Source organism: Podarcis bocagei, assembly GCF_964188305.1.
Source record: "Podarcis bocagei genome assembly, chromosome: 13".
Classification (NCBI taxonomy): Eukaryota; Metazoa; Chordata; class Lepidosauria; order Squamata; family Lacertidae; genus Podarcis; species Podarcis bocagei.
Window position 1 is genome coordinate 54,745,706 of NC_138138.1, and position 12,052 is coordinate 54,757,757.

Below are 12,052 nucleotides of genomic sequence, written 5' to 3' on the forward strand. Positions count from 1 at the left end.
TTTCCTTTGTCCTGAATCTGCTGCCAGTTTCTTCAGATAACCTTGAGCTCCGTTGTGGGGTTCCTGTGTTTGTGTGTTACATAACAAAAATAGAGATTCAGCACTTGCATGAATTATGGAAATGAAATAGTTCTTTCATTATCCTCCTGCTTCTCAGCCCCACAGAAGGCTCCCAGGGCAGCTTACAAATGCCATTTGTTTATTTTGTCTAAGTTACAAGGGCCTTGCTTTTCCACTCCTCTTCATCCTGGGGATGGTCCCCAGAGTCAACGTGAGCTACTTTTGTAGTGTTTGTTATGACCCTAAAATTTCCTGGCATCCCTCCGGGGGCTGAGATAAGAGCCCCACCCCATCTCCCTGTTTGGTAACTCTTGCATTTAAACACAGGGGTGGGGGTGCTTCTGCTGGTGGCCCCCATACTGACAGAAATTCCAAGGCTTCCATGAGGCTGACTAATTGGTTCTTCCCTCTGTCTCTTCTTTCTTTCTTTCTTTCTTTCTTTCTTTCTTTCTTTCTTTCTTTCTTTCTTTCTTTCTTTCCTTCCTTCCTTCCTTCCTTCCTTCCTTCCTTCCTTCCTTCCTTCTCCTTCCTTCCTTCCTTCCTTCCTTCCTTCCTTCCTTCCTTCCTTCCTTCCTTTCTTTCTTTCTTCTCCTTCCAGGATCGGGTGCCAGGATCAGGCTCTCAAGGTGGGTCTCTGTCTCTTGGCTGCCCATCCCCAACTTGGGTCCTTTGGATGTCTTGCCCTACTCCTTCCATTGGCCCCTAGCACCACCATCTGCCCATACTGACTGGGGACTGATGGGAATTGTAGTCCAAAACAGCTGCAGGGCACCAGGTTGAGGAAAGATGCTCCAGGCCTTCCTCTTCACTCTTTCCCTCGACCCTTTGAGAAATACTTCCATGCTTTGAAATCCACAAGAGTGGGGGCTTTCCCCCCTTTCCTTTCTCCCTTCTCTCTCCACACCATTTTATTTATTTCTATTTTTATATATCCTACCTTTCCTCCAAGGAACTTGAAGTGGCATGTGCAGTTCTTCCCCCTTTCCCATATGATCCTCACAACAGCCCTGTGAGGTAGATTTGACTGAGAGACAGTGAGTGGCCCAAAGCCACCCAGTCAGCTTCATGGCCGAGGGCGGATTTCAACCATGGTTCTCCTAGGTCTTAAACTGACACTCTACACCACGCTGGCTCTAAACTTGCCCCTATTTCCCTGTTGCTCTAGAGCAGCCTTCCCAAACCTGACACCCTCCAGATGGGTTTTGGCCTACAATTCTTATCAGCCCCCAGCGTCATTTGGCTGTGCTGGCTGGGGTCTGCTGAAAATTGAACCCCAAACATTTGGAGGGCACCAGTTTGGGGAAGGCCCTTTGTAGTTTGCTGTTTTCCCTGTTAAGGAGCAGTTGTTCTGGGGCATGGGTTGAACAGGTTGTACTTAACAGCCTCCTTCTTTCCCTTCCAGGTCGAGAAGATGCTGTCTTGAGCTATGAAACCGTTGTACAAATGGAAGGTGAGAACCCTAACCCTTCCCTTCCTCAGCCCTGAATTACGTTATTATTGATGTTGTTGTTTGTACAATGAGGAAGGCTCAGAAGCTCACCCATTGCTTTGTGGTTGGTTGTAACCAACTGATGGTTTCAATTTCCCTTTTTTGAGTTGTGTTCACCACCAGCACAGACCATTTCCCATTTCTTTGGGTTTTTCCACCCCTAGTTCACTACGCTCGACCCATCATCATCCTGGGTCCCACTAAGGACCGAGTCAACGATGACCTCCTCTCGGAGTTCCCTGACAAATTTGGCTCCTGTGTCCCACGTGAGTCTGACGGGGTCCCTATCCCTGCCCCAAGATAAAATTATGGGTGGTGGATGGGAAGGATTTCTGCTTCAGGAGGAAGCCTTGGCTTGGGCTACTCTTGCTCCCCTGTGCTTGACGGAGACTCCCCACTCCCGCTTCTGCAGACACCACTCGGCCGAAACGGGAGTACGAAGTGGATGGGCGGGACTACCATTTTGTTGCCTCACGGGAGAAGATGGAGAAGGACATTCAGAGCCACAAGTTCATCGAGGCCGGCCAGTACAACAGCCACCTGTACGGGACGAGCGTCCAGTCAGTGCGCGAGGTGGCTGAGCAGGTAGGCCGGAAGTGGAGAGTCGAAGAATCACACAAATGCCAGAGTTTCTGAGAAATCATTCCGTGGTAGAGCACCTGCATTGCATGCAGAATGTCCAGAGTTCAGTCCCCAGCAGGGACTGTGAGACACTCCTACCTGATACTGTGGAAAGCAACTCAGCATAGACAATATTGAACTAGATAGACCACTGACTGAGTAGGCAACTTCCTGGGTCTTCCTCCCCCTAACAGAAAGGTTTGGACAAAGCAAGCAGGGAGAGGTTACAAAGACTCAAGAGTCCATTGATATTTAGACGCTCTCCAGCAGCACGCAGCCAGGGTCTTGCTCAGTGCTAACGCACCAGACTCAAATTATCCCCTTCCCCTGTTTGACTCGGTCTCTGGGGGCTGGTTGTTATAGGAGGGGGTAGCAGAGGATCCCTGAAGGTTGACATCCACAATATGCTGTGTATATCCCCTCAATTGTGTATGGGCAGGGGAGGGGACAGAATAGGCGATTGTCCTGTCAGTGGAGTGGAAATTTTTGGCAGGCGGAAGCGATGGGGGAGGCCATGGGTTAGCTGTGGCTTTGCGTGACCAGTGGAAGTGGAATACAAATTAGTGTTGAAACCTCTTGACCACATTTCTCTCTCCCCGCCCAGGGCAAGCACTGCATTTTGGACGTTTCGGCCAATGCCGTGCGGAGGCTGCAGGCAGCTCAACTTCACCCCATCGCCGTTTTTATCCGGCCACGCTCCCTCGAGAATGTTCTGTGAGTGGCCCCCCGGGGTGGACAGGGGCTGTGGCATGGGGGGCGGGGGCAGGAGGGTGTCCACACGTCACTTGTCCCACACCTAGGAAGCAGGAGGGGGCTGAGAGGTTTTTTGCTTGCCCCTGTGCTTCCTGAGTACGGGTCCTCCGAGCAGTTTTCCATTTGCCCCGCTGCTTTCACCAAGGACACCCCACTCTTGACCACTGAATCAGAGACAACATTAATCTGTGGAAAACCCGATAGAGTTTTGTTCCAACTCAATGGTAAGAAGCAGGTTTTCCCAGGGAAAAGTGGTGTGACAAGCAGAAGTGGTGAATGAGCCCTCTGTTGCCATCTTTGCCTTGGTTTTTTGGTCTGCAAGGGCCAGAAGGGTGTAAGATATTGCACAAAGGTTGGAGTGTGCAAGGGGATGGGATGTGGCCTGAGATCAGCCAAAGCTTTCATTTATCATTCACCATTTATTTACTTAAGGCATTTACTGTATTTTCCGGCGTATAAGACGACTGGACGTATAAGACGACCCCCCAACTTCTCCAGTTGAAATATAGAGTTTGGGATATACTCGCCGTATAAGACTACCTCTCTTCCAACGCACACCAAATAAAAATTAAAAAACCAGTCTCCAGTCCGGCTCGGAAATCCGCTCCGCTTCCCAATGGCCAGGGGCTTCTGGGGCCAATTTTCAAGCGTATTTCTGCTTCATCTAGAGAGCTTGGTGTCCTCTGATTTAATTTGCTGTCGTTTTATCCTTTGGTAGGGAGTTGCTGCAGGAGCTGCTGCTGTAGCTAGCGTATAAGACGACCCCCGACTTTTGAGAAGATTTTCCTGGGTTAAAAAGTAGTCTTATACGCCAGAAAATACAGTATATGCTGCTTAACCATGAAGCTCGCTGGGTGACCCTGGGTCAGCCACTGCCTCTTGGGGTTTCCCTGCCTCACAGGGTTGTTGTGGAGATTAAATGAGTAGGAGACTGGAAACCATGTACACCACATTGAGCTCCTTAGAGGAAAAGTGGGATATAAATGCTATAAATAAACAAGATTAATCCTCAGCATTTCTAAGCAGCATCTAGCAAGACAATCTCCTCCGCACCGTTGAAGAAAGACAAAATCGTTCAGGGGCTTTTAAGTCTTTGTTTTAAAAAGAGAAGGCAACAAAGGGTACTCCCATGCTGTCACTATTTTCGGGTGGGATTCAGTCACAGACCAGCAAATTCAGGTTGCACAATTATTGGCAAGGTCTTGTGCAACAAACCTGCTCTCCTCTACCCCACCCTCCCTCCCTCCCAAAATATATATAGTCATTTTTCTATAGGGGATGTGGTGGGTGCTTTGAAACAACCTCCCTGCAAACAAATCAGAATGAATGCTCCTTCAAAAGGAAAGGCTCAGTGATAGAGCATTTGCTTTGGATGCGGAAAGTCGAATCCCCAGCAGCATTTCCAAGTAGGGCCAGGAGAGACTCCCTGCTTGAAACCCTGGAGAGCCGCTGCTGCCGGTCAGTCTTGGCAGCAGCTGGCTGGGGCTGATGGGAGTTGTAGTCCCAAACTGCTGGAGGGCACCACCTTGGGAAAGGCCGGAATGGATGCATTAATGGAAGCAGGCAAGGGATAGCCGTTGTGATGAGAGAACCTCCAGATATATCCTGTGAACACCAGTTGCCGGGGAGCTGCCACTAGAGAGGGTTTTTCCCTTCATGTCCTATTTAGTGAGATTTACAGAAGCATCTGGCTGGCCACAGGGTGGGAACAAGCTGGTTCCCCAAATAGCAGAAGCATGTGTGTACACACACACACACACACACACACACACACACACACACACACAGTGCACACCCATAGCACAGGGGGGAAACCCAGCAGAATACAGGCATGTGCAAGAGACAGCTTTGGGGCTGCACAATCTTCATAATCACTTTGTGTCCTCCTTTCCCCCCCCTTCCTTCTTCTCCAGAGAAATTAACAAGCGGATAACGGAGGAGCAGGCGCGGAAAGCCTTCGACAGAGCTACAAAACTGGAGCAGGAATTTACAGAGTGCTTCTCGGGTAGGTCACCCCCTGCCCCCTCTTTTGCTTTCCGTACATCAGCCCTGGGCACAATTCACAGAAGGCTTAAGTTGGCGGAGGTGGGGGAGGGGCAGCCTCAGGCTGCTTTTGGAGTTTTCAGAGAAGGGAAGTGGCTCATTGGTGAAAGCATCTGCCTTGTGTGCAGAAAGTCCCAGATTTAATCCCTGACAGTATCTCCAGGTAAGAGTTGGGAATGTCCACTGCCTGGAAGTCTGGAGTGCCACTGCTGCCAGTCACTGGGCACATCAGAACATGGGAAGAACCCTGCAGCTGGAACAGCTCAAAGGGGAACCATTTAGTCCAGCACTCGGTTCTCAAAAGTGGCCAACCATGGGAAAACCACAAGCAGGACCTCCTTACCTCTGGTTGCCAGCGTACATAGCCATTATGATTAGTAACCAGTAGCGGCTGCTGTGGTCTAAACCACTGAGCCTAGGGTTTGCCGATCAGAAGGTCGGCAGTTCAAATCCTGCCACGGGGTGGGCTCCCGTTGCTCGGTCCCAGCTCCTGCCAACCTAGCCATTCGAAAGCACACCAGTGCAAGTAGATCAATAGGTACCGCCCTGGTGGGAAGGTAAACAGCTTTTCCGTGCACTGCTCTGGTTTGCCAGAAGCGGCTTGGTCATGCTGGCCACAAGACCCAGAAAAACTGTCTGCAGACAAACACTGGCTCCCTCGGCCAGTAAAGCGAGATGAGCATCACAACCCCAGAGTCGTTCACGACTGGACTTAACTGTCAGGGGTCCTTTACCTTTACCTTTTAGCGGCCTCATCCTCCAGTGTACCTATGATTTCCTCCTATTGGAAGGAGCTTCAGCACCTATCCAATTCCTCCCCACTGTAGGAATTGTGGGCATACAGTTGATGCAGGTGGGCTTGACTTGCATAATCCAGGTTCGTCCCTTAACCAAGGCCACCGTGTGGGGCTCAGTGGGTGGGCAGGAGCCTACATCTGACAAAGTCGGCTATAGCCCACGAAAGCTTATGCCACAACAGTTTTGTCAGTCTTTAAGGTGCCGCAAGACTCTTGATGCATCCAGGCCAAAGCAGAGGTGGTGGGGCCGATTGGCATGAGGCCTAATCCGAGTCCCCTGGTAGAGGCAAAGGGGGACCCTTTGGCCTACATTTCCCATATGGTGGGCCTATAACCAGCTCTGCTACAACAGGCATTCTGGGAATCCCCTCTTGCTAGGAGCTGAATATCAGCTGCCGAGAGCCACAGGAGAGGAGAGAGTGGTGCTTTGCTCAGATCCTGCCTCCTGTCTTCCCATTGAAGCATCTTCTTGGCCACTGTAAGAACAGAATGCTGGACTCGATGTGCCATTGGCCTGACCCAGCAGGGCTCTTAGATCCCGGAAATATCCTCAAGATCCCGGAATGAGCCCCTGGCCTGGATCAGCAGCCAGCCTCTTCTCAGGGTTCTAAAAGCAACCCCAGACTCTCTCTCTTTGACACACTCACCCCTTGCCATCTTCTTCTTTCCCCCCAGCCATTGTAGAAGGAGACAGCTTCGAAGAGATCTACCACAAGATCAAAAGAATCATTGAGGAGCTCTCCGGCCCGTACATTTGGATCCCGGCTCGCGAGAGACTTTAGGAGCTTAATGTGAACTGATATTTCCCGGAAGGGATGGCAAAACCAACCACCACCGAATCTGCGACAGAGCTGTCCTCTCTGGAGAGGGGGACCGACTCTTGTCTCTTGCCACTGAACTTAGCTGTTTGGTTAATATTTTGGGGATGGGTGGGGATGTCTTGGGACAGGCTTCTTTCGTTTCTTCCGTTGACTCTTTAATCTTCTCCATTTTTGTTTTCCTTTTTCCTTTCTTTTTTCTTTTCTTCTTCTTGCGTGATCCGGCTCCCCCACCCCTAATCCTGATTCAAAACCGCTCCCGTTTTAATTTCTGCAGCAAATGTGGGGCTTTCTTCCATCCCCAACAGCGCTAGCGCATGCATGCTGTCATTTGGGGGGGCAGGTGGTGGCACAGGGGAAGAATGGGGGGGTTCTTAGATTCTGGTCTGTTTCGTTTTACAAGCAGCAAGGTGGAGGGGGAGGCACACGCAGACTCTGAAGTCGGAGAGAGAAAGACTGAAACAAACTTATTGTGGGAGAGAAGAGAGAGATATTTTTTAAGAAAAACTTTCTGCAAATGGAAGCCACTTTTGATGAGTTTACTTTCCAGGACTCCCACCCCTTTTTTCCAGTGATTCAGAAGAAAAGAAGGCATTGTTGCTGAGGAGTTTTAAAGTTCCCTGATTGTGGATGGATCATTAGGGCAGAGAAGAGGGATGGGGATTCCGGAGGGTTTTTTAAATTTTGGAAGGAGGAGCAACATTGCACACTCGTTAAAAGAATCAAAACAAATTCACCAAGCTTTTTTCTGCTGTTTTAAAAAATAAAAAACCTGACTATTTTCCCCTTGGAAAGAAACAAGGATACCTTTTTCCGTTCCTTCCCTCTTTCGTTTTGGCTGAATAATATTCTACGATTGAAACAAGCACAGACCCAGGACTGATGAATCCAAGATAATCCTCGCTTGCAAGAATGGCCTGATGGTGACGATGACTTTGGGATATAATATATCTATATCTATATATCTATATATAGATAGATATATATTATTTTCAGTTGCATTTTTCTCAGTTTTTTATTTTCTCTTTCATTTTGTTTTGTTTTGTTCCTCTTCAGTGCATGAAGTTTACTTTTGTGGCTTCAAAATTTAGCAGAAAAAGGATAACAAAAAATAATAATAACAATAATCATGGAACCATTTTTGCTAATCCAGCAATCTATATTTTTCTTTCTGGGGGAGGGAGAGGAGAGAGAGAAAAAAAGAGAAAGGTTGGGGAAAAAAGGGAAATAGAGTTTTTTTGATGTCCTGTGACTATTTTTTGGGGTCATATCAAGTATTTTGGTGCGGCTGTGCGTGATGTATGAAAAAAAAAATACACAGAGGAGAACAGTTTTAGTGGGTGGGAGATATATTTCGGAGGGCTGTTTTAAGTTCACTTTGAAGATTTTAATTTCCAAATCTAATGGATTAATTATTATTTTTTGTATATAAAGAAAAAAACAGAGATTGGACTTGGGGGTTGGGGGAGTTGGAGATATTTAGCCCCCAACCCCACTGCTCCAGCCACTGCTGGCCCCCGGCAAGACACAAAACTCTCCAAAAGTTAGCCTGTCGGGGGTAGGAGGAAGGTGCCGGGTCAAACTTGTACTCTAGGAAGGAAGAGCTGCTGGTGTGTCAGTGGAGAAGTTTATTTCTGTAGCTGCCGGGAAGTTAAGCAACACAGATTCTGCTCCAAACACTTGAACTAAGCTTTCGCTCGAACCGGGTTCTCCCCTGCCCCACCCTCCAAAAGCAAGCCTCACCCTGACCATTCATAGGAATAATTTTTAAAATGACAGGGGTTGAATCTGACATTTTAATTATGCCTGAAAAGCATATGTTGGACCTGGTCCAAATCTCCGAAGGCTGGCTACCACCCCACCCCCAGCCCGCCCAAGGAGCGCAAATGTCTTTTTTTTTTTAACAACCGCTGAATTGAGGCAAAAAACAAGGATAATCTACAGAAAACAAAGGGAAAGATGCAGCTGGAACGGAGGGACAGAGCACAAGGATACCAGTGTGCTTGGAGGGGGGTGGGGCATCCTAGGGCTGTGTTTGCCCCCCCTCCCCCAAAGTCGCCCCAGCTCACACGACTAAATATGCCAATTCACCCACAGGCCAGTGGGGTAAAGCTGGAGGGGGGAGTTTACCCTGGGGAAACGGCCCACCCATGGCAAGATGGCGGCTGTCAGATGTGGCCTCTGATCCTGGTTTAAACAGTTTGATCTGGCCCTCTGCGCCCCCTCTTCAGGCCCTTCTAAAAAGTGTGCCGTTTCAAGCAGGGCAGCCCCGGCTCCTGAACTCCCTGGGTTTTCCAAGAGGGCCCAGAAGGGATCGGACACTTTGCGTCTCTTCTCCTTGCCCCCCCTCCCAGTAACGCTCGCTGAACACAATGGGTGCCTCCCGTCACACTGATTTGTTAAGGGCTTTCCTCCCAAGGGAATGGGGTTCCTGGTGCCAACCCCCTCCCCCCCAAAAAAAACACCAGTGTGTTGGCATGGAAGGGGTTGGTCAGACGCGAAAGGTTCTTCCCCCTCCCCTGGGGCATTATTTAAAAAAAACAAAACAGGATGTAATTGGAGGTTGTTTCTTGCTGGGGGCCACGTGAAGTTTGTTTGGGGTGGGCGGGTGGGTGGGGAGATATAAGAGTATTTTGCATAGAAATATTATCGCCTTCGGCAACGAATAATTAAAAACCAATGAAAAACCCATGTGCTTGTGTGGCTGTGTGATTCGCTTCGGCTGGGGAAGAGGAGAAATAGTTGTGTTAACTTCAGAATCACTTCTGTTTTCTTCCTAAATACCAGGGGTGGCCAGCTCCCAAGAGACTGCGATCTACTCACCGAGTTAAGGACTGGCAGTGATCTACCCCCTTCCCCTTTTTGGAGGTTCAGGTCAAAGTTGTTGAGTGGCGCTGTGGGTTAAACCACAGAGCCTAGGGCTTGCCGATCAGAAGGTTGGTGGTTCAAGTCCCTGCGACAGGGTGAGCTCCCGTTGCTCGGCTCCTGCCCACCTAGCAGTTTGAAAGCACGTCAAAGTGCAAGTAGATAAATAGGTACCACTCCGGCGGGAAGGTAAACGGCGTTTCCGTGCGCTGCTCTGGTTCGCCAGAAGCGGCTTAGTCATTCTGGCCACATGACCCGGAAGCTGTACGCTGGCTCCCTCGGCCAATAAAGCGAGATGAGCGCCGCAACCCCAGTCGGCCACGACTGGACCTAAGGTCAGGGGTCCCTTTACCTTAAACCACATTTTTTGGGGGGTGCATGGCAAAAGTGTTGAGCTTTATTTAGGGGAGCCAAACTGGGGTAGCCAGTAATCTACCACAGACATCTACCGGTACATCACAAACTACCTATTGGACGTGCCTGCTATATACTGTATTTTCTGGCGTATAAGACTACTTTTTAGCCCAGGAAAATCTTCTCAAAAGTCGGGGGTCGTCTTATACGCTAGCTACAGCAGCAGCTCCTGCAGCAACTCCCTACCAAAGGATAAAACGACAGCAAATTAAATCAGAGGACACGAAGCTCTCTAGATGAAGCAGAAATACGCTTGAAAATTGGCCCCAGAAGCACCCGGCCACTGGGAAGTGGAGCGGATTTCCGAGCCGGACTGGAGACTGGTTTTTTAATTTTTATTTGGTGTGCGTTGGAAGAGGGGTAGTCTTATATGGCGAGTATATCCCAAACTCTATATTTTAACTGGAACAGTTGGGGGGGGTCGTCTTATATGCCCAATCGTCTTATATGCCGGAAAATACGGTACATAAGAATGTAAGGTGTCATCACGCTCTGCAATTTGCATGGCCGCCACTAGGTGGCCACACCAACTGCAGCATGCGGGATAGCAGGCTGGTCCAGGGAAGCTCCCTCCATTAAATGGGCCTGCAGCAATGTTGAGGGGTGGGTTTAATTTACACCATAATTTTGCAAGCTGCTGTGTGGAGCAGCTTGCCTTCTCCCACCTCAGTGCCTGCAATGAGATTTAATTGGGGGCAGGGAAAGGCCCTTCACACAGTCGTTTAGCAAGCAGCTCTGTGCAGTGTGACACGTACAGTGGTGCCCCGCAAGACGAATGCCTCGCAAGACGGAAAACTCGCTAGACGAAAGAGTTTTCCGTTTTGGAGGTGCTTCGCAAAACGAATTTCCTATGGGCTTGCTTCGCAAGGCGACAATGTCTTGCGAGTTCCTGCGGGGTTTCCCCCCTCCCCCCCCCCTTTTTCTAAGCCGCTTATCCGATAAGCCGCTAAAAGCCGCTAATAGCGCTAATCCGCTAATCCGTCAATGGGCTTGCTTCGCAAGACGAAAAAACCGCTAGACGAAGAGAATCACAGAACGGATTCTTTTCGTCTTGCGAGGCACCACTGTACAATGATCGCAAACTCAAGTTCTCAGTGCCAACGGCTACTGTCATCCCAGTGGGACCTCTGGAAAACAAGAACATAGGAAGAGCCCTGCAGCTGGATCAGGCCACAGATGATCCATCTCCTCATGTTGGCCAACCAGGTGTTCCAGGTATTCAGAGGGATGCAGATTTGAATGTGGAGGTGTGAGACAGGGGTGTCAGGGGTGTGTGTGCTGCTGCTGCTGCTAGGAATTGTAGTCCAAAACATCTGGGTCCCCCAGGTTTGGAATGGTTGGTGTCTACGAAGATCAATAAATAACCGTATTTGACTTCTCTCACTTAAAAATGAAAGCTGGGTCCTTTTGCATGCCAAACAAAGAAGGCGTAGGATCCAAATAAACGGTCACTTGTTTTGTGCACTTAATTTCACTTATTTTGAAGAAAATGGGGGAAAAAATCGTTCCTGACCCTGATCTGCTGTTTTGAAAGCTGAAAATGCAGTCCTTCCCTGGAGAGAGAGCAAAAGTATGTTGACAGTGCAAAGATCACTTGAGGGGGCCTGGAGAAGGTTGGCGGAAGGGGGCCGAGGGAGACACTGGACAGCTGAAAAAAGGAAATGGAAGGACCCACTTTGTAGTGTCTGCTCCACAAACCTCCATAGGAGCCATGTACTTCCATATTTCTGGAAACTCGTGGTAAGGATCCTTGCCAAACCTTGTCAGGAGAGGCCAGCTCTTTTGCAGCCGTTCTCTAAAGCGATTGGCTTGTAGCTGTGGACACGAAGGGTGCAATGATCCCACGGTCGCTGGGGAGCAGTCTGATCCACTAGGCAGTCTGATCCACTCGTGTTGCTTTCAGGCAGCGTCTCACCTGCCTGCTTACAAAACAGTCCAGGTGGTGGTGCTAGCTGTTTTCAACCTTTTCCAGTCCACGGCTGCCTTGATCAACTCCCCTCTGGGGAAACACCTTCCAAGCTTCAAAAGCCCGGCAAGGTCACCCGTTGCCTGCAGAGCCGGCAGCCTCTCACAGGATTAGTGGCCCAATAGAGACACAAGAGCGCATCAGAAGAAGGAGGGAAGGAAAGAGGGACGGAGGCCATTGTTGCCTGTGGCACCCCTCACCATCATTCAAGGCACCCCCAGGGTAT

At 49.5% G+C, this 12,052-nt stretch overlaps 1 protein-coding gene across 17 annotated transcripts in view; it reads left to right on the forward strand.

Moving 5' to 3' along the window:
• DLG4 (discs large MAGUK scaffold protein 4) overlaps positions 1 to 9,127 on the forward strand; it is a gene marked incomplete at its 5' end in the record, with an annotated part of 129,254 nt that extends 120,127 nt beyond the window's left edge. For all 17 annotated transcript variants that reach the window (XM_081167829.1, XM_081167820.1, XM_081167832.1 and 14 more), the window contains 7 exons: positions 659 to 686; positions 1,463 to 1,510; positions 1,714 to 1,815; positions 1,962 to 2,134; positions 2,775 to 2,884; positions 4,837 to 4,928; positions 6,439 to 9,127. In XM_081167829.1, the coding sequence (XP_081023955.1) occupies positions 659 to 686; positions 1,463 to 1,510; positions 1,714 to 1,815; positions 1,962 to 2,134; positions 2,775 to 2,884; positions 4,837 to 4,928; positions 6,439 to 6,545 (660 nt within the window). In that variant the 3' untranslated portion in view covers positions 6,546 to 9,127. The remainder of the gene's footprint in view (positions 1 to 658; positions 687 to 1,462; positions 1,511 to 1,713; positions 1,816 to 1,961; positions 2,135 to 2,774; positions 2,885 to 4,836; positions 4,929 to 6,438) is intronic.
• Between the last annotated feature and the right edge of the window lie 2,925 nt (positions 9,128 to 12,052).